Source organism: Ictalurus furcatus, chromosome 12 (assembly GCF_023375685.1).
Source record: "Ictalurus furcatus strain D&B chromosome 12, Billie_1.0, whole genome shotgun sequence".
Lineage (NCBI taxonomy): Eukaryota > Metazoa > Chordata > Actinopteri > Siluriformes > Ictaluridae > Ictalurus > Ictalurus furcatus.
The window spans coordinates 27,964,533-27,987,423 of NC_071266.1; the positions used below are offsets into that span (position 1 = coordinate 27,964,533).

General features: G+C 39.1%; 1 protein-coding gene and 1 long non-coding RNA gene across 3 annotated transcripts in view; both read right to left on the reverse strand.

The window, feature by feature from the left end:
- Positions 1-3,850: 3,850 nt before the first annotated feature.
- Positions 3,851-22,891, reverse strand: part of LOC128615557 (zinc finger protein 850-like) — a 20,525-nt gene continuing 1,484 nt past the window's right edge. The window contains exons 2-3 of one of the 2 annotated variants that reach the window (XM_053637750.1): positions 18,608-21,045; positions 3,851-6,774 (exon numbers count right to left, since the gene is read on the reverse strand). In XM_053637750.1, coding sequence (XP_053493725.1) covers positions 5,811-6,774; positions 18,608-21,045 — 3,402 coding nt within the window. In that variant the 3' untranslated portion in view covers positions 3,851-5,810. Of the gene's footprint in view, positions 6,775-18,379; positions 21,046-22,891 lie in introns of those variants that run through there. The other variant, XM_053637749.1, reaches the window with a different exon arrangement.
- On the reverse strand, positions 7,130-9,033 carry LOC128615641 (uncharacterized). The gene is made up of 3 exons (XR_008387242.1): positions 9,008-9,033; positions 8,823-8,917; positions 7,130-7,738 (listed from the first exon to the last, which is right to left on the reverse strand). It is a non-coding gene; the product is annotated as an uncharacterized LOC128615641 (long non-coding RNA).

Here is a 22,891-nt window from a genome sequence, read left to right on the forward strand (position 1 = left end):
GTTTGGTTTTCTAGAACTCAATTTAAAAAAATCTTGCATTGTAGCACTACTTGTATTGTTCTCTGCTTGATGTATCGCTTTGCTTGTATTCCCTCGTTTGTAAGTCACTTTGGATAAAAGCGTGTGCTAAATGAATAAATGTAGGTACGCATTCAAATTTTGTCTAACAGTGTGATTCTATAATGTGACCAAGTATAGAAACCCTGCTCTAGGTAAATTTATTTATTTTATTTTGGGGGGGGGGTTATTTTTGTGTCAATGGCTCCCTACTAAGTGGAAAAGATCCTGAGCAATGTAGTCCTGAAGGTTGTGGAAAAGCCAAGTCATCACTACCAGACATCTTCGCTGGAGGCCTTCCACAGTGTGATCCTGCATTTTGCCTCAAAGAATATGGTTTTCCCTTTCTTTGGAATGTTTTGCAGGTACTAGACTTTGATATATTCTGTAACATCTTAAACGCATATGCATAAGTGGCTACTTGCTTTCAATTAGATCACATTTTACCTTTTCTTTTATTTTATCTTATTCATTTATTGCAGGTTGTACCTTGCCGATGTGCATCACAACTAAAATCCAGACCGTGAGCAGGCGGCATCATCAGTGGGACAAGCGATGTACAAGCTCGTTTTCCCAAAGTCCAAGAAGGGTGAATGTATGGCAAAGCCAGTTAAAACAGCAGCTTCATGCAGTATGTTTAAAAAAAAAAAAATTTTAAATCTATATTTTATTTACACACATGTGAATATTTCCCATGTTACAAAAACAGCCTTCTTCTATCTGTTTCTGATGCAAAAAAAACTAGTTCATGCATTCATGACCAACACTGGATTATTGAAATGCACTGCTAGGTGGTTGTCCTGCATCCTCAATAAATAAGCTACAGTTGTTTATTCAATACAGCTGCTAGAGTGCTTACCAGATCACTAAAATATGAACATATTACCTGAATTTGATCACCTCAACACTGGTGACCTGTTAAGTTCCGTATCGATTGTAAAATGCTGCTACTCGCCTATAAAGCCCTAAACGGCCAAGTTCCTTTGTAATTAACCAATCTTCCTACATGATACAATCCCTCACGCTCTTTAAGGTTGTAAAACTATGGACTTTTGATAATACTGAGAATATCAAAGTCTACTAAAGGAGGTACAGCTCTTTCACACTTGGCTCCTAACTCTGGAATAGACTTCCCGATAATGTTTGGGGTTCAGACACACTGTCAGTTTAAATCTAGATTAAAAACACATTTCTTTTGCCTGGCATTCACATAATGCATCTCATAACCTTGTACTCCAGTCATGTCTGATAAAATGATAAATGCACATAGTCTTCTCTGCCTGAAACACAACAAACTGCAGCTATGCTAATCCTTCATTTGTTTCCTCTTCCTACATTGGGATACCCATCCCAAGGTAATCAGTGAATGTGCCAGGTCCAACTCAGAACCAGCCTCTATGAAGATTCCAGATGACTCTATCCTGGGATAGTGGTGGGCCTGACCCATTTTGCTCTCCAGACCAGCCTGGACTGTCCTGGTGCCCTGCTTCTGGAGTTCTCATCGTTTGGAGGCCAGTCACTTGCTGAGGATGGCCCCCTATGGACACCCTGGGGATACACTTGGAGCAGCCATAGTCCCAGCAAGCTGGAATTGGAATAGATGAGAGCTCCATCCAGAGGTAGGACATCCGAAACAGATCAGGCAGGTCCGGAGAGCAGAAAGGATCAGGATCTCTAGTATCTCCATAAAATTGTGTGTGGATCTCGGCAGAAGGAGAGAGGGAGAGAAAAGATTATTAGGACTATGCTTAGCATAATAGAAAGTCTATTCAGGGTAGGCTTGAGTAAACAAATACGTTTTAAGCCTAGACTTAAACACTAATTGGAAGACTGTTCCATGACTGTGGGGCTCTATAAGAGAAAGCTCTTCCCCCTGCTGTAGCCTTCGCTATTCGAGGTACCGTCAGATAGCCTGCATCTTTTGATCCAAGTAGGCGTGGTGGATCATATAAAACCAAAAGGTCGCTTAGATACTGTGGCGTGAAACCGTTTAGTGCTTTATAAGTTAATAATAGTATTTTATAATCAATGCGAGATCACTGGGAGCCAATGCAGTGTTGATAAAATCGGGGTGATGTGGTCGTATCTTCTGGTTCTAGTTAGGACTCTAGCAGCTGCATTCTGGACTAACTAGAGTTTGTTTATGCTCCTACTGGAACATCCAGACAGAAAGGCATTACAGTAATCTAGTCTAGAGGTGACAAAAACATGAACTAATATTTCTGCATCATGTAGTGACAATATATTTCTTATCTTAGAAATGTTTCTGAGATGAAAGAAGGCTATCCTAATAATATTATCTACATGAGCATCAAATGGCTCATGGTCACAAACTCGCCAGTCCTGGTCATTAGCCAGAGGAAATTGACTAATACTATTTAGACGGCCACCCCATACTTGCCCTTTTCTTAAAAAGTACTTTGTTTAGTCCCCTTAGAGAGTAACACTTAATTATAGTAACATTATTTCTAGTCAGAGGTCATGAACACTAAAATCTACAGAGATAGACCAGTACTATCGGAGTTAAAATTAGCTTTATATAATCATGCCATAGTTTCCTATGTACACATGAACTAGAGGAAATATTACAATAACCAGAGGTTTAGACTTCATCCTATTTAGATTTGGTCGATAAAATTGCTGTCCTAAACAGAAATTCCTTATCGACCCTGTACACGCTAAGTACACTTAACTTATGGCCAAGTTGTTAGCCTGGACTCTAACATCTCAGTTGGCATGCCCCAATGCTCCACCTAAACCTGGATTTTAGCCTGTACTAACCTGGTTGCAGATTTGTGGTAACAATGACTTAACGTAACCTACTAGAGACAATCATTTCAGAATAAGTCAGAATATAATCAAGTCTAACAATTTATGTAACCAGACATGAACACACCCAAATACAATACTGCTACTACTACTACAAATAATAATAAGAAGAAGAAGAAGAAGAAGAAGAAAGAAAGAATTACTTTCAGCATTACATTTCCAATCAAATTCAAACCATAATAAAAAATAAAAATACAACAACATAGGAAAGTCAAAACTTGTATGCCTTGTATAGAAAACTACACAGAGAAATTGTGCAGGAGATCAGTCTACAGATTCCCTGAATCTTTGGAAAGCTCTCCCCTAAATACCCAGATGCTCTGTGGGTCCACCAAATAGTGGTGTTTGTGATTATATTTTGATGTTTGTGGAAGGATGTACCTTATTTACATAGAGGTAATTTGAGTGAGGGACCCTGGGAGGGTATGCCTTTAAAGGCATGGAATATTTTTATTTGAGCTGCCGTTGAGGGAATGAGACCATATTTTCCAGACACGCTGAGAACTTTTATATGATAGCAAACATGTATAGTAAACATCTTATTCACATTAAAATGTGTTATGTAATGCATATAGACCTTGGGTGTGTTTAAGGTGATCGTGACACAGGGAGAGAAGGGTGTGGTGAGAGAAATAGGAAACAATGTAGTGAGGATCTTCCAGTCTCCACTCAACATGATGTGCTATCTCAGGTGAAGATGCTAATTCTATGGGAGAGAGATCGAGTATTGATTCCCATGAGAGTCCTTTCTCAGAGAGCAGTTCTCTCCAGGTTCAGACATCTTGGCACCAGCCTTACACCAATGCAAACTTTTTTGAGGCCATTAACAATCTCACAGCCATGATAGAAAACTTTGGAGTGCATTCAGAATTTTTGTAATTCTGAAATAGAGTAAATGGACCACCTTTTTTCAATTCTTTATACAGTTCCATTTTCTGGTATGACGTATAATTTGGCAAAAAAAAAAACAAAAAAAAAAAAACAAAAAAAAAAACCATTAATTGGTTAACTCCATTCATTAGAAACAATAACACTTGGTATAATAATGGAAGATGGTTATACTCAGTTTGTGTTAAATAACTTCTTTATTTTAGGTAAGTGTTATCCATAAACCCAAGTGCCTTAAATCTAGACCATTGTTATGTTATAAAGCATCGTTATAAAGCATATGCACTAGGTTCGCCATCTTGCCGGATCCCCCGGCTACAAATGTAAGTAGCTTTTATCTTTGTTGTAATTCTCAAATCATTACTTAGGGTTAGCAATTTTAAAATTTGACATTCTATATACGGTTTGTTTGAATCCAACAACGTGTGTTAATGATTTGTTTAATGATTTTTAAATAAAAAATCCACTAGCTTGCCTATGATCTTGCTTGCTTATTATGGCAGAAATTAGTTTGATTAAGCTAACAAATTTATGTGGCATACTCTCTAACAAGAGAAGCTTAAAAAAATGAACTTTTTGAACTGTGGGGGAACCTTAAATGTTCATTTGTGAACCGATTAAAAGTGTATTGACAACTCAGTAGAGTTCCTCTTTTAACCTGTTTTAGACATCCTTACCATATTATTATTATTAATATTATTATTATTATTATTATTATTATTATTATTATCATCATCATCATTTCACAACAGACAACACCATGGTTGTCCATAAAATGTTTAATACATAAATAAAATCTGAGCACAATACACCACTGAAGAGACTTACAAAAACAATGGAATTTTGTCCTTTTTTTTTTTAAAGAGACAAAGAAAAAAAAAAAAAAAAACAATCCTCAATTTTCTTTCTACACTTAACAGAATGTAACTGATTATTTATAATATTATTTTCTAAGTATGTCTAAAACAAGATAACTCATTCCACAAAAAAAAAGTATTGGAACAGCAAGACCAATTCTGTTGTTTTCACTATACACTAAAGACATTTAAGTTTGACATAAAAAGATGACTATGAGAGTACAGATCTGAGTTTCTGCTTTTATTACTTGATATTTAAATCTATGGTGTGACACAACTTAGAACATGGCACCTTTTAATTGAACCCATTTATTTTTCAATTAATCAAAATTATTGGAACAAGTGACTGGTAGGTGGTTCCTTCTGGCCAGGTAGGATCTATAACATTGAATGTTTCGAGAATTATGAGCTTTGAATGTCTACTCTTGGTCTGAGCCTTAGGCTTTTCCTTGTTAAAAAGGATAGGCCAACACAGAGAAAATCAAGCCATTCTGAAACTGAGAAAAGAAGGAAAATCTATCAGAGCCATTGCACAAGCATTAGGTATAGCGATTATAACAATTTGGAAAAAAAAAACACATGGAACAGGTCAGCCAAGGAAAACAACAGCACCAAACATTACAAACCCAAAAACAACAGTTAGTGACATCAATAGCGTTCACAAGGCAGGGGTGAAGGTATAACAATCCACCAATTGAAGAAGAGTTCAAGTGCAGAAATATAGAGGCCATACCACAACACACAAACCACTCATCAGCAGTAAGAATCAGAGGATCAGATTGGAATTCGTAAAGAAATACAGAAATGAGCCACAAAAGTGACATTTTAGAAAACAACAACTAGCTCGCATTTAAAAAAAAAAAAAAAAAAGCTTGCTATATTTATGATACAATGCCTCTGTGTTATGGTGATGTTTGCTCATGTTAGAGGGAGATGTCAGAGTCATGTGTCTCACTCAGAGGTCTGGATTGGTCGATTAAAGTGGGCATTCCCACTGGTTAAATATGTGTATTCCATGCTTGGTATTAGTGTTTCGGGGGAAAACAGGAAAACATAAAATCATGAATCCTTCTAAAAACCCAGCAAGAAAGTCCCATGCAGCAGAATACTACAGTCCATGACAAATAATATAATGTTATAGTTTTGTCCGAATGTCCCTTGACCTCCCTTTGAAAAAATTCACATGTCAAGATCTGACGGCTTTATGTTAGAGCACTTGTGTGTCCTTAAAGAACTTGAATGAGTATAGCTCCGTCCACATTGTCCACAGAGGTACAGCTTCTGTCCTGTATGACTTTGCTGGTGTCTGCGGAAGGTACTCTGGTCACGAAAACTTTTCCCACACTGTCCACAGTGATACGGCTTCTCTCCTGTGTGAATGCGTTTGTGCTGCTGGAGATTACTCTCTTGACTAAAACTCTTCCCACACTGTCCACAGTGATACGGCTTCTCTCCTGTGTGAATGCGCTGATGTGTCTGAAGATGAATCTCTTGACTAAACCTCTTCCCACACTGTCCACATTGATATGGCTTCTCTCCTGTGTGAATGCGCTGGTGTATTTGGAGAGTACTCTGGCAAGTAAAACTCTTCCTACACTGTACACAGTGATACGGCTTCTCTCCCGTGTGACTGCGCTGATGTATTTGGAGATTTCTCTGGGAAGTAAAACTCTTCTCACACTGTCCACAGTGATACGGCTTCTCTCCTGTGTGACTGCGCTGGTGTATTCGGAGATTACTCTGACGAGTAAAACTCTTCCCACACTGGGGGCAGTAATATGGCTTCTCCCCTGTGTGAATACGTTGATGACATTTGAGAGTAGTCCCACAAATAAAACTCTTCCCACACTGTCCACAGTGATACGGCTTTACTCCTGTGTGAATGCGCTGGTGTATTCGGAGAGTACTCTGACGAGTAAAACTCTTCCCACACTGTGAGCAGTAATATGGCTTCTCTCCCGTGTGGATGCGCTCATGCCGTTGGAGATTACTCTGGCAAGTAAAACTCCTCTCACACTGTCCACAGTGATATGGCTTCTCCCCTGTGTGGATACACTCGTGCTTTTGGAGATCACCACTCTTAGTAAAACTCTTCCCACAATCTGAGCATTGGTACATCTGGAAAACAAAATTATACAAGATGCTTAAATAATTTAAGATTTTGTTCCCATGTATGTATGGAATTGTTTTTGGAAACGTCTCAGACAATACTGTAATACAGCTTGGCCACACAATCACCCACCTTTAATGGCTGTAACAGCTTTGTAATTTTAGATTTGTCACGTAATTCAATTGATTGCAGTCCAATTTTACTAATGCCAAAACCAGGCTGAGTTCCCCCACCCAAAAAAAAAAAAATTTGCAATGCAACCTGGATTGTTTCTTTTGCAGATAACTGGATAATTAGTGAAACTGTCTTGCATTTCACAAATGCAAAGGGGGGGGGGGGGTATTCTGATTTTTTTAATCTGCTGACTCAGACATTATTCTTTTGTTTGTCTGTGGAAGTAAAATGGACTGGAATAAATGGCATCCATTCAGCACTCTTGTCTGAAATTGTGGATATTATCCATAAGTGGCAGAAAGTTTACAGCACTCTGGTCCTACAGCTCACATTATGGACATAAATTTGTGCCAATACAAAACAAATAAATCTACCATTTTGCAAACAAACACAATCTGCTTTGCAAAGGAAAACTCGACTCTCAAACAAAGCGATAAGCAAATACAGACTGGAATTTTACAAAAAACGCAGAGGTGTAACAAATATGTCCTGTGTTTCACAAACATATATACATAAAAATATTAACCTACATCATATTTCACAAATAAATACAATCCATTCTAAAAATCTTTGAGAAAATATAGCCAGCATTTGTAATGGTAATGTGGCTGGCTGTCTAGATGTAGAAATAACATTTTTACACACAAAAAAGGAAAGGTTTCATTAGTCATTTACTGAAAGAACCTCACCTGTTCCCCTCTCATTTTGATGGTTGTATCCCTGGTGTAATGTAATGCAATGCGTGTTGTAATGCTTCGCTCGAGAGACTAGTAAAAATTAACCAATAGCACCATCTGTTGGTTTGGAAGAGGACGTTACCCAGCTGCATTTGTGAGAAAATCAAAGCCGGGAAAAAGATTCATGTTTCTCACAATCATAACAGGCATTTGTTGGGATTTTTTTTTTTGTTGGGATGTAGGCTCATACATATATAAATATATATAAATTGTTAGGAAACCTAAGTCTTTAACACTAGAATCATATTGCAATCATTTTATAGATGTATCTGAAACAACACTGACACCAAACATTGGAACAATATTGTGTATTTTCGTTAATTTCTACAAAACTATAAACATGTGCATAAATATTCTGTTCCACCACAAAAACAAAGTCTTCTGAACAAAACCTTACTAAGACCCTATTTTCACCCACATCTATTACTGAATATTTTAATTAAAGTATAACTCACTCATGTATAACCAAAGTATAAGTTGTGAAAGATTATCAACAAGTTATAATCAATGAAATGAGTTAATCCATTAAAGCTTATGCTTAAAGATGATGACCTAATGTTAATCAGTATACTGGTACCTGTTCATGCTGGGAACAAATGTAATATTTCTGGAATATAATCTTTATTTAAAAAGAGAGCTGGCTGTACCACACCACCATAAAAAAACAATGTAAGAACAGAGGCCCAAGCCTTAGAATTAATTAATTAATGGTGGTGAATAAATAAATTAATGGATTGAATAAATACATAAATAAACCCACCTGATGAGATGAGTGTTTTAGAATTGTATAAAAGCATAAGTAAGGGAGTTGATCTGCAGACCAGCGCAGATTTGTTGTGCAAATAATAAAGTCCATCTTTTCACATCAAAACCCCGAGACTCTTAGAGAGCTTTTTGCTGAAGAAGAATCCACGACACTATCTAACAAGTGTTACACATTTCCGTCTAATGTCTTTTGGTTTGCTAATCTGCTAATTGTTTCAGAATTTCCAACAGAAACATGCAATGAAATCAGTTCCTTTATTAATAATCTGAAGACCACATAAAGTGTGAGTCCTGACCTGAAGTCTTCTGCTTGTTGTATATAGTGTTGTAAAGGTTACTTAATTATAAATAAGTTCTCAGAGCTTAAAAACTAAAAGAGAAATCAGACACATGAGTAAACTTTACCTTTGAGCCAGTAGCAGCAGGAGTCTGTGGAGATTTTCCTAAAGAGCGGCGTCTGGACTCTGATTTCATTATAAGAGGTGTAAAGAATCAGGACACTGGAAGAAAAATACAGAGATTCATGACTCCAGAATCTCCACTAACCTGTTAACCGAGCAGCCCAGGTGGTAAGTTTCAGATCAACTCACCTTTAGTGGTGTTACGCAGAGTATCAGAGATCCGAAGCCCGTGTGGAGAAAGAAGAGCTTCTTTCTTCGTTCTTTTTCTTCTTCTTGTTTTAATGGCGGTTGGCAAACCAACTGAAGGTGCATTACCGCCACCTACTGAACTGGAGTGTGGGCAGCAGATTAGCAGGGGAAAAAACACTATATACTACTTATTCATACTAGGTTACTAAAGTCTTTCACTTATCCCACTATTTTTTACATAGTTCATTAGGGGACGGTACATTTTCACAGATTTTTTTCCCCCAGCAAGTTCTTTAGTGTCATGTTTTTCTTTCCAATTTGCATCTCTAGTCCAGTTCTTTCCTGCTCATATCTTTTGCAGTCTAACAGAATGTGTTTTACCGTCTCTTGTGTATTGCAGTGTGTGTAGTTTAGAAAAATATATACCTTGTGGTTTTGAAATTAATAGTTTAAATCCCCATTCATTTGCCCACTGTTCTACTTTCCCTATTGCATGTTGCATTTTATTTCTTAAATATTCTACATTTCAACCCCTAACCCATATTGCCCCATCATCCGCATAAAGCGACTTACCTATATTTCCTCCAACCTGATCAAATATGTCATTAATCATAATATTAAACAGTATTGGGCTACATACTCTGCCTTGCAGGGTACGATTTTCCACTACATATCTATTTGAATATTCTGCACCTACTCTAACTTCTATTGTTCTTCTGTTCAGCAAGTCTAATACCCAATTATACATCTTACCATTTATTCCTAATTTGCCTAGCTTAAATAGAAGTCCATCCTTCCAAAGCATACCATATGCTTTTTCAACATCACAAAAAATACAGCAATTACACTTTCTTTGTTAGTTTGGGCTTTCCTAACTTCTGACTCTAGGCATAATACAGAATCCATCGTCCCCCTCCCTTTACGAAATCCTGACTGATCCAGTGAGAGAAGATCTTTACTTTTTATGTAATGGTCTAATCTATCAGTAATCATCACCTCTATAGTTCTCCCTAACTGTGACGTTAATGCTATGGGTCTATAGCTTGCAGGATCTGACGGGTCTTTGCCAGGTGTGAGTATTGGCACTATAACTGCCTGTTTCCATACTAGTGGGATTTTTCCTGTATTCCATACCATATTGAACAGTCTTAATACTACACTGAGTGTAGTATTAACGGCAGGCTGTTGCATTTCTCACCATTTCTAGTTATTTTAAGACATTTTACTTCTAGTACTTTTGCCCCGAAACATTATTTTTTTATTTGTTCCTCTGTAACACCTGTAGGTATCCCTGAGATAACTCCACGAACCCATTTTTTATACCCAATCAACGAAAATCTAACTCTCTTGCCATCTATTTTATTCAGTTGCATGGCTTTCCCTTGCTGGACTTTATTTCTACAAATAATCAATAGCGATCCACTTCTCAATATTTTAGCACTTTTGACCTTACCCAGCAGTTTGTCTATCGATTTTGTTAGCTGAACCGGATTCCACTCACCAAACATTGTCCCTTCTTGATATAAAAACTGAAAAGAAAAAAAAAAAAAATACTAACGCCATCCTAGACTGGTTTTTGCTGGTTTAAGCTGGATGTACCTGGTTTAAGCAGGTCTACCAGCCTGGCCACGTTGGTGTTCAGATGGTTTTAAATGATGGTCAGCTTTTTTCCCCATCAAGCTGGTGTTCAACTTGCCTATTTACTAATTAGATTGTTTTATTAGTTCTATCTACTGATAAGGTTAATTACAGGGGTAGTCAGGCAGGCTTGGTAGCATAGCATAACTACTTATTTCAGTTGTTCATAATCTAAATTATATCGGAAAAATTCTACAACAAAATGATTAAACTGGATACACAAATAAATTAGAACATATAATCTGTAGCATGCTGTGAATCATACCAGATTAAAATATTGTCTGAACAAATATATTCACCATAAGTTGTTTGACCAAATATAGTCAGCTTTTTTATTAAAAAAATTTCAGTATTCAATAGACTTGTACACAAATCACAAGTGAAACAGACATAGTCTTTATATAATAATAAATAACAACATTAGTATCACATGTGAATGTGAAGTAATTTCAGAACTAACCCCATCCATCATTTTGTCTATTTCTGTTTAATGTGATTCTGTCAAATGTAATGAATTCTTACATTTTATTTTCAATTAACTTAAATTGTAACTTGCCTACCCCGCTTAAACTTTTCATTTTATATCTCTTTTTCACCCCTGTAGTCCTATACCTATAAGTTTATTTTTCTTTGACTCCCATTCAGCAGACAATTTTAGAGATGCATATAAAAACTGCTGGACTGACTGAGACTTAACACTAACCCCCAGATTTAACACTAACCCCCAGTATGCCTTGTCCACTCCTGGCAAGTTTGAATTGGGATGTTTCAATGGAAAAAAAAACATGGTTAATTACAGTAGCAGACATCTGAATGTGTGCGCGTGCGTGCGTGTGTGTGTCATTAGAGTGGCGGGTGGGGTGTTGTGGGCAGTGAGAAGAGAGAACACACTGAATGTCAGAAAGAAACAGAGCAACTTACACTACACCTAAGATCTGCACTGTGTGACACACCTATACTTACTGCCCCCCTCCTCATCAACATACATTCACTAAACCTCCCACAACCATACATCTACCCATACCCCACAAACCCACTCATGCCACCACACTTTCCTCACCACTCACTCACTAATACCCCCCACATCCACTTATACACCAGACACTTACTTAATCCCCCAATCCCACCCGTACACGTTGCCCATGATACTTTAATCCTGCTCATACTAGTTTGGAATGTTACAAATAAACATCTTGTCTGAAGACATTATAATGAAACATTTATGCTTGATTCTGTTTATTGAAATCAAATGGAGAGGGGACTGACTGTCACTAACGTTTTATAGGTGGCACAAAACCAGAGTTTTGAGTAAGTGGAAATGTGGGCTGTCTCAGTTCCCTCTTCTGCTGAAAATGATATGATGTTCTGTATATCACCCTGACATCCATTTGTTAATCTTAAACAACTTTCGCTTCTTCTCTGAGAGACGTCCTCTTTGGGGCTGGATCACGGAGAGATGTCCTCTAGGGTGCTGGAACGCGGAGAGACATCCTCTGCGGGACTGGACAGTGGGACAGCTTCCTCGGCGGGACGAGACAGCGGAACCACTTCCTCAGTGGCACAGGACAGTGGGGTGGTTTCCTCAGCAGCTGGGGCCCCGAGGTCGCCTTGTTGACGAGTGGTTACCTTGTTGAAACCACTTCAGGATTTCAGTCTGCTGCAGCCTGATGTCGTTCACCACCACATGCAGCACAACAGCTCCAATGCTCTCGTCATCCTCCAGGATCACGGGTACCTGCACAGCATCATCGAGAACACCAGCACTAGAACAACAGTGGGTTGAAGTGACGCAGACATTCTGAACAATGGAGTCTCCGATGATCACGGCATTAGGTTTGGTCTCGCGGAGATGAGTGAAGAAGTTCCTGGTGGAGAATTAGAAGACTGGGGGAGAGGTCCTCTCCCGGGGTCTGGCCCGCGCCTTCCGCTGCTGGTGCATCCAGGTTCCTGGGTGCATGGCCCCTGTGCAGAGAAACACACAGGGTAGAGGTGGGGGAGTTATTGTACCAAGCTGTAAGCTTACCTTGTACTTGTGAGCGTCAGTGGGAGATGTCTCAAGCAGGGCTCTCTGCTTGCGCAGCTGGGCCTACTTTTCTAGCAGGTCACAGATCTGCTTCTCCAAGGTCTCCAACTCCAACTCCAACATGTACAACTCGAATGCATCCTCACCTGCACCCAAAGGTAGACCAACATCAGACATTCACCATTGTGAGCAGCAGTGGATGAGTGGGAAGAAATGTAAACAAGACTAGCAGTAGCCAGCTAGAACGATGGTAACAGTCTACAAGCTGGTATCGGATGTTCGTGATATTTGATGAAAACTAGTGATATCGCAATGTTCTGAAAAATAGTCTCAGCGATATGTTCATACATTATAATAGTGAGGAGTGGTAGGTTTAATGATTGATTTTTAAAAAAAATAGGGAAAAAACAGCATCAACTCGAGTAGATCCTTCCTGTGCCGCTCCTTCCGGTCAATATTCAGAACATAGAGTAGTCCAAGCAGTATAGGAAGAGCATTATGAACATCTTTTAGCTCTGAAACAGCAATCTCCCCTTCCAGTATCACAGCAACATTCAGGTCATCAGCTGGGAAGTAACCATCATGTCTGGTATCCTCACTCTCAGTCAAGCCTCTGGTATCTGATAGCCTCACGATCCATTTGACCTGTGCGAGTGTACAGGCGGTCAACACATGTGCATTATGACAACTTGCACTACTCTTCCTGGCCTACAAAAGTCAGTGCAGAGCAGTAAAGCAGTGCTTTTGGTGTGAAGGATGCCAACCAAGAAGAATCACAACAACACGAACAATGCTTGGGCAATCTCACCACAATTAACACCCATCTCCAAATCCGTTAAGCCAAACACTTTAAGGCTAGAATTATACACATGCAGGTACTTTATAACCTGCAGTCATTTCTGTCTTTTCCGTTTATTCCATTTTTTCCTTCAACTAATTTGAGAGTCAACGGCCTTGGGTCACTGTTGCCACCATGTGGAACAACTAAATAGTGCAAAAGAATTAAATGCGCATGTGCAACCTGCGTGCACAAAGTACGCACAGTTAGAAAAACTGGGCGGTGTGCGTACAGTACGTGCATACTCTGCTGATGGCAACATTATAGTTACACATACTGTACACTGTTCCTAGTGTACACGTAAAAAGTGAAGCATACGTTCTGCTTCAGGATGCCAACCTTAACTCCCTTATGACTTCCACATCAGTTGGCTAAGGGGACAAGAAAAGACAGAGAGAAAAGACCGAGAGGACATCATTCATTGTACTTCTACACACTAGGGGGAAAAATACTGCTACTGAGATAAATAAATAAAAACAATATTTACCCTCTTATTTCACATATGTAAAAATAAATAAATAAAGTTGCTTGGATTCTCCCTCATGAAATAAGTTAGGCCTTATAGAACTCTTGCCCTCCTCTTCTGATTAGAGCTCTGCCAAGAAATTACATCATTGTTATTTATTTAATATATAAATAGAAATAAAAGAACACAGTAAAGAAAATATAAAGAACCAAGATTAGACCCAGATGCACAAAAAGGCCAAGTTAATTAAGGACAGTCTTGTCCAGAAACAAAAGTACATTTCAGTGATCCCACAATGCCATCCATGATCACAGTAACATGATAAGAAGCTTCTGTAAAAATGATACCATCATTTGGGTTGATAAACAACCCAATTGCTTGGTTAAAATTAACAACCCAACTTGATGGGTTTGTTTAGCCCAAAATACGTTTTGTATAATATTTACCCAGCTGTTGGGCTAAAGATAACCCAATTTCGGTTGTTTTTAACCCAGAGCTTTGTTTTTTTTTTTTTATAATGTAGGTGGGTTACATCTAAAATGTTTATCTGCTTACATTTGAATAATGCATTATTAGACAATATTAGATACCTACTGTACATAACTCATTAGCATCCTTCCTGAACTGAATCTAATTATTATTTTGAACAGAAATACTAATGTATAGTGAATTTTGCCTGGATTTTTCAGAGTCTGTATTAAGTTCCAAAGACTCAAAGCTAAGTAAAAGAATAGATGAAGTCACATCCACATGAACACCGATTTGAGTAATGTGAGTCTGATTCAAGATGAAGCAACTCTTATGGCTGTCTGATCATCTTTAATAGTCAACATCATGTGATCAGGTACACATGCTTTCAAAGACACCTTTTACTATATGTGTGGTGTCTGGAATAGAAATGTACCACATATTAATGCACCAATAATGACATAAGTAAACAATATTGATGATAAGATACACTATTAACTTTATCAAATAAAGCTAGATCTTAACATTATCTAATGGACAAATCTTCAATGTGGAACAAATAACATGCTTACTTAATACTTTTAGGCTCATTTTGAGAAAAATGAATCATTAGTAAACCTTGTAGAAAGAAAATGAATAAATAAAAATAACTGTCGCACCTGTATTGATTTAACAGAAGAATAATATTTATAGTTAAATTTATTTATAGATGTGTTTGTAACCTCTACAGATTGGACCCCAGTGTTGTGCTGTCAATCATCAGAGAGATCTATGAGACTGTCTCTGCTCACTGTGTGTCCAGTCTGTTGAGTTCAACTATTAAAGTAATAGAAATTTCAGTAATAAATAAAAATATAGCTGTAAGCAGCAAATGGCGGATTCCTCCTCAAGAGTGCGGACTATTAAAATTGACATGCTAGAGAAATGTATCCCACAGATACAACATTTCGATGCATTTGGATCAGTGGCAGATGTTCATTTTTGTGGTTTTCCACAAATAATCATTTTAGAGAAAAATCCAGAGTCAGTGAGAATTTTCGAGAATTACTTTGTGCTTCTACAAAGCTACTTCAACATTATTTTGAATTCATTTCTGCTACTATAACTATAAAATATTCTAAACGTATCAAACATTTTACTTAAGCAAAACGTTTTTAAAAAAGTCAGATTTTCTTTATCTTTTAGTATTATTTGTCATGCATCAATAGCGAATAGCAAAAGGGCAATTTACAACAACTACCAAACATCTTGCTTAGTAAATGGAGATTATTCGTAATAATATATATTTGTGAATATGAGATTTTTTAATGAAGGCACAAGACTTCTCTTTGAATTTTAAACTGGAGTACTGCGCATACACCTAATTTTGCCAGTAACCATTGATTTCCAACAGACAGATGGACGATGAGGAAAAGGTAAGCGTTATAAATCTCTTCATCAGAAAATTTTCCACTTGTAAATTTTAATGTCACTCTAGGTGTGGAATGTGTTGTATTTTTGTCTTTCAAACTTAATTTTATAATTAAATGCCCTGTTTTGTTAATTTGCGCACGACCGAGAGACTTGTGAGGCGGCTGCTGCATCAATTTTTGCCTATTAGACGAATTAATATTTAATATCAATATCAAAGACAATTAATATTTAACACAGAAACAGATACTCACATATATTAACCAGTTTAAAGGACAAAGAAGACATCAGGCCCGTGAGTGAGGAGAGGCAAGGGTCCAAGTTTATTGTTGCATGAGATCCACACAGTTGAGACGTCCCATGGGTGATACGGTTTTCTTAGGGTCGGGATGACCCAGACACCAATATGTTTAGAGTTAACTGTCCACAAAACACCATTATGTATGCCAATTGGCACTGTTGAGTGACCTTGTTCGCAGTTCCCAGAGACCCTTATCACACAGGTGCAGCTTGGCTCCTTATAGTTTGTCTTGTTTCACTCTTTAAAAATAACCTGACTTTTTCTTTGTCACTCCTGACTGGATTTTTACTGAGAAAGGATTCTCCACACTTTCAAACACACCATCTCTAGATTAGGAGTAAGTTTTATGTTTGTTCTGCATTTCTTTTTCATAGGGCTTGCATGTGGATTACCCTATAATAGTTTTTTTCATGAAACAGAATAATTTCTGTTTTCTGCATACACACCAGGCCTATGTGTGTGTGTGTCTCTTAGTTGACCTTCTGCCAGCATGCAGACATACTCCACCTACGCTCTGAGGCCTGCCACACTAATCAAATACATGTATTGTTATGCCCCTGCGCAATTGCTTATCTGTGTGTGTTGTGTCTTAGGTGAACGTCAGTCCAGTGAATTGTCAATAAAATTACATACTACTCATACTAGGTCTCCCTCATGTTTATTTCATGTCTATTTTATTTCCAACACTGAGAAAGGATTTGAAAGGATTAAATTATAAGATCTTGACCATGGTCGTTGGGACCTACTCACTATATTCTAGAAACATACCACAAGCTATAACGTCACCACAATGAATATGGGAATCACAAGGCTACATGCCTGGAATGATATTTGGTATGTCACTGTGACTAATATGGTCCAGTACGGTTACTTCTTTACAACATACCAGTTTGGTCAATGAAACATACACGCTATGTTCCAACAACATAGAACTATAATGTCGGCACAACAAATACAGGAATCACAAAGTTACATCGCTGGAAAATAGTCTGGCACGTCATTGTATGAATATGGTCTGATCACATCTTCACAACTTAACTGTTAGCTGGGGTAGTATCAATGTGCCAAATTTCAAAACTTTTTAACGTTCAGACCGTGAGTTATTGGGCACTTGAAGGAAATAAGGAGAAAAAAAATTATAATAATAAATATAATAATAATAATAATAATAATCATAATAAGAGAAAGAAGATTAATACTATGTTTCCTCCTGATGGAGGAACTTTAAAATCCTATTTAAAACTGTTGTTATATTTATGAGACAATGCCTCTGTGTTATGGTGATGTTTGCTCATGTTAGAGGGAGATGTCAGAGTCATGCGTCTCCCTCAGAGGTCTGGATTGGTCGATTAAAGTGGGCATTCTCACCGGGTAAATGTGTATTCCAAGCTTGGTATTGTAGCATTTGCAGAAAAGCAGGAAAACAAAATAGAATCATGAATTCTGATCAAACCCAGAGTAAGCAATAAAGGTCAGTGCTACAGAATACTACAGTCTATGGCAAATAATATAATAGTTTTATGCCAGAATGTCTCTTTACCGCACTTCAAAAAATGGAAATTAAAAACATGCATCTTAATTTGACATCCACATGTCGAGATCTGATGGCTTTATGTTACAGCACATGTAGCCTCCTTAAAACTCTTCCCACACTGTCCACAGTACATTTTACATTTATTCACTTAGCAGACACTTTTATCCAAAGCGACTTACAAATGAGAAAGATACAAGCAAAGCGATATCAAGCAGAGAACAATACAATAAGTGCTACCATATGAAATCTATTAATTGAATTCCAGAAGAAGCAAAGTGCAGAGTAGAGGTGTAAGTGCATTTTTTTTTATGAGTTTGTTAGGTGTTCATTGAAGAAGTGGGTATTTAATTGTTTTTTGAAGATGGTGAGAGATTCTGCGGTCCGGATTGAGATTGGAAGTGCATTCCACCACTGAGGAACAGTTAGTGTGAAGGTTTTGGAAAGGGACCTTGCGCCACGCTGAGTTGGAACTGCTAAACGTCGGTCGCTAATCGATCGCAGATTGAGAGGGGACGTAGGCCTTCAGGAGAGAGTTGAGGTAGGAGGGTGCTGTTCCTGACAAGGTCTTGTAGGTGAGCATCAAGGCCTTGAACTTGATGCGGGCAGCTACAGGAAGCCAGTGGAGGGAGATGAAGAGGGGTGTGACATGGGTTCTCTTGGGCTGGTTGAAGACGAGGCGCGCTGCAGCATTCTGAGTCATCTCAAGGGGTTTGATGGAGCTGGCTGAGAGGCCTGAAAGCAGTGAGTTGCAGTAGTCCAGTTTAGAGATAACAAGAGCCTGGACTAATATCTGTGTAGCCTGTTTGGTGAGGTAGGGTCAGATTTTCTTGATGTTGTAAAGGATGAACCTACAGGACCTTGCAGTTGCTGAGATATGGTCTGCAAAGGTCAAGCCATCATTAAGAATGTAGAACAGTAATACGGCTTCTCTCCTATGTGAATGCGCTGGTGAAGTTTGAGAGTACCCTGGAGAGTAAAACTCTTCCCACACTGTCCACAGTGATACGGCTTTACGCCTGTGTGAATGCGCTCGTGTATTTGGAGACTACTCTGACGAGTAAAACTCTTCCCACACTGTCCACAGTGATACGGCTTTATTCCTGTGTGAATGCGCTGGTGTATTTGGAGACTATTCTGACTAGTAAAACTCTTCCCACACTGTCCACAGTGATACGGCTTCTCTCCTGTGTGAATGCGCTCGTGCTGCCGGAGACTACTCTTTTGACTAAAATTCTTCCCACACTGCGAGCAGTGATACGGCTTCTCTCCTGTGTGAATGCGCTCGTGCTGCCGGAGATTACTCTTTTGAATAAAACTCTTCCCACACTGCGAGCAGTGGTACGGCTTTACTCCTGTGTGAATGCGCTGGTGACTGTTGAAAATACTCAGACAAATAAAAGTCTTCCCACACTGTTCACAGTGATACGGCTTCTCTCCTGTGTGAATGCGCTGATGTGTTTGAACATAACTCTCTCGACTAAAACTCTTCCCACACTGTCCACAGTGATACGGCTTTACGCCTGTGTGAATGCGCTGGTGTACTTGGAGATGACTCTGACAAGTAAAACTCTTCCCACACTGGGGGCAGTGATACGGCCTCTCTCCTGTGTGAATACGCTCGTGCTGCTGGAGACTTCTCTTTCGACTAAAACTCTTCCCACACTGCGAGCAGTGATACGGCTTTACTCCTGTGTGAATGAGCTGGTGAAGGTTGAGACTACTCAGACAAATAAAACTTTTCCCACACTGTCCACAGTGATGAGGCTTCTCTCCTGTGTGAATGCGCTGGTGTGTTTGAAGATAACTCTTTTGAGTAAAACTCTTCCCACACTGTCCACAGTGATACGGCTTCTCTCCTGTGTGAATGCGCTGGTGACGTTTGAGATTACCCTGGAGAGTAAAACTCTTCCCACACTGTCCACAGTGATACGGCTTTACGCCTGTGTGAATGCGCTCGTGTATTTGGAGACTATTCTGACTAGTAAAACTCTTCCCACACTGTCCACAGTGATACGGCCTCTCTCCTGTGTGAATACGCTGGTGTATTTGGAGACTATTCTGACTAGTAAAACTCTTCCCACACTGTCCACAGTGATACGGCTTTACTCCTGTGTGAACGCGCTGGTGTATTTGGAGACTATTCTGACTAGTAAAACTCTTCCCACACTGTCCACAGTGATCCAGCTTCTCTCCTGTGTGAATGCGCTCGTGCTGCCGGAGACTACTCTTTTGACTAAAATTCTTCCCACACTGCGAGCAGTGATACGGCTTCTCTCCTGTGTGAATGCGCTCGTGATGCCGGAGATTACTCTTTTGAATAAAACTCTTCCCACACTGCGAGCAGTGGTACGGCTTTACTCCTGTGTGAATGCGCTGGTGACTGTTGAAAATACTCAGACAAATAAAAGTCTTCCCACACTGTTCACAGTGATACGGCTTCTCTCCTGTGTGAATGCGCTGATGTGTTTGAACATAACTCTCTCGACTAAAACTCTTCCCACACTGTCCACAGTGATACGGCTTTACGCCTGTGTGAATGCGCTGGTGTACTTGGAGATGACTCTGACAAGTAAAACTCTTCCCACACTGGGGGCAGTGATACGGCCTCTCTCCTGTGTGAATACGCTCGTGCTGCTGGAGACTTCTCTTTCGACTAAAACTCTTCCCACACTGCGAGCAGTGATACGACTTTACTCCTGTGTGAATGAGCTGGTGAAGGTTGAGACTACTCAGACAAATAAAACTTTTCCCACACTGTCCACAGTGATGAGGCTTCTCTCCTGTGTGAATGCGCTGATGTGTTTGAAGATAACTCTTTTGAGTAAAACTCTTCCCACACTGTCCACAGTGATACGGCTTCTCTCCTGTGTGAATGCGCTGGTGACGTTTGAGATTACCCTGGAGAGTAAAACTCTTCCCACACTGTCCACAGTGATACGGCTTTACGCCTGTGTGAATGCGCTCGTGTATTTGGAGACTATTCTGACTAGTAAAACTCTTCCCACACTGTCCACAGTGATACGGCCTCTCTCCTGTGTGAATACGCTGGTGTATTTGGAGAGAACTCTGAGAAGTAAAACTCTTCTCACACTGTCCACAGTGATACGGCTTCTCTCCTGTGTGAATGCGCTGGTGTATTTGGAGATGACTCTGACGAGTAAAACTCTTTCCACACTGTAAGCAGTAATATGGCTTCTCTCCCGTGTGGATGCGCTGATGTATTTGGAGATTACTCTGGTAAGTAAAACTCTTCCCACACTGTCCACAGTGATACGGCTTCTCCCCTGTGTGGATACACTCGTGCTTTTGGAGATCACCACATTTAGTAAAACTCTTCCCACAATCTGAGCAGTGGTACATCTGGAAAACATAAAATTATACAAGATGCTTAAATAATTTTAGATTTTGTTCCCATGTATTTATGGGATTGTTTTTGGAAACGTCTCCTACAATACTGTAATACAATACTGTAATCTGTTTATACAATTTAGATACTGGCCATACAAAGATGACCTTGCTCTGGGCGTCAATGTTTTTTCAAGCTGAAGCACTGAATGTGTTTTGACTCTGGAAAATTAAGATGGAACTTTGTTTCCAATAGGGATGCAGTGAAATTAAAATTCTTGGCCTTTTTGCTTATTCACCCGAACAGGCTTTTTTTTGTTGCTATTTTCGGCCGTATAATTTCGGTTGCCGGACATCCGGTGCATCCTTAGTTTCCAAATACAACAGATTACAGTATTTTTGTAATCTACACACTTTCACTGTTCAAATAAATCTGACTATCATGCGGGTGTGAAGTTATAGCTCATAGCACATACATGTTTCTTAAAATCCCATTACATTGCATCCCTGGGGACTTGTATGGTGGTCATTAGGTTTGTGTTATATCAATCAGTCCCTACAGGATTTTGCTGACTTTTTTGTAACTGTTGCAGTCAAAAATGATTCATTTCACTGAGCTTTTTTTTTCCCTTTCAAATTTTGCTGAAGCTGAGGGTGAAGGTGATGGACTAAACCCTATTGAGCATCTGTGAGGCATCCTCAAACGGAAGGTGGAGGAGCACAAGGTCTCTAACATCCACCAGCTCCGTGATGTCGCCATGGAGGAGTGGAAGAAAACCCAGTTTGGGTTTTTTAAAACCATGCTTCCCGTTTCGTTCAACATTTGGTTTCTGGCCGTTGGACAGAGAGGATCTCTACTGCTGTCTTTTGGATATAGAATTTAATCATTTGAATCATGGGCAAGTGTGTTATATTACCTATTTATCTGTGACTTGTGTGTTTTACCTCTCCTTTTCTCTGGTTTTATCTTTCATACATCTCAGCTTCTGGCTATGTGAGTGTGTGTGTGTGTGTGTGTGTCGTAGACCTATAGATAGCTCCCTGCTTTTGTCTCATTCCCTTCCTTTTTTGGTGGTCCATTGGCTGCTTAATACTGTATGTCATTTTAGCTGTTAGTAACAAATTTAAACTAAAAACTTAATTAAGCTATCTGATTTGTTCTTGGGAGAAATAACACAGCAGAACTCCCAAATACTGCATTCAGATGGTTTATTTAGCAGTCAGCAAACAAACAGAACTGGTCCCAGGGACACATGCCACATGAAAATGTAGCCTGCACCAAAGTACCTTCGGTTCAAATTCTCTTTATATACATTCCGTCATGGCACCATATCTAGTTTTAATCAATCATACACAATTCCCTTTTGGGTGTGTCCTTACCACAATCTTCCACACATATCCCAGTTACATAATCTCCCATTATTTCTAACGGTCCACAAGTTTTTCCACTTAATGCAGTCGTGGATTACCCATTATCTTTTTTTGGTCTATTTCTCCTTCCGCGAACGTCACCATTTGTGTCATTGCACTAAAGGGCCAACATGTTTTTCTACCATTGTGTTTACTCCTTATTTAGTAAATATGGACAGATAGATAAATGGATGGAGGGATGGAAATTGACTCATTTATGTACATAGTCAGCAAATTATTGCAGTTGTTATTATCTGCGTTCATATAAGTGAAGGCATTACCCCAACATCTCTCTTTTCTGCTGAGTCATGGGTGGGTGAGTTTCTTCCTTACCTGTGCGGTGTACTCATGGCCTCTCATGTACACACTCCCTTCCCATGCCAGGGGCCCCACCACTCCCCCGACTTACACACACACATAGAATGCACAAATCTGTTCACTTTAACACTGA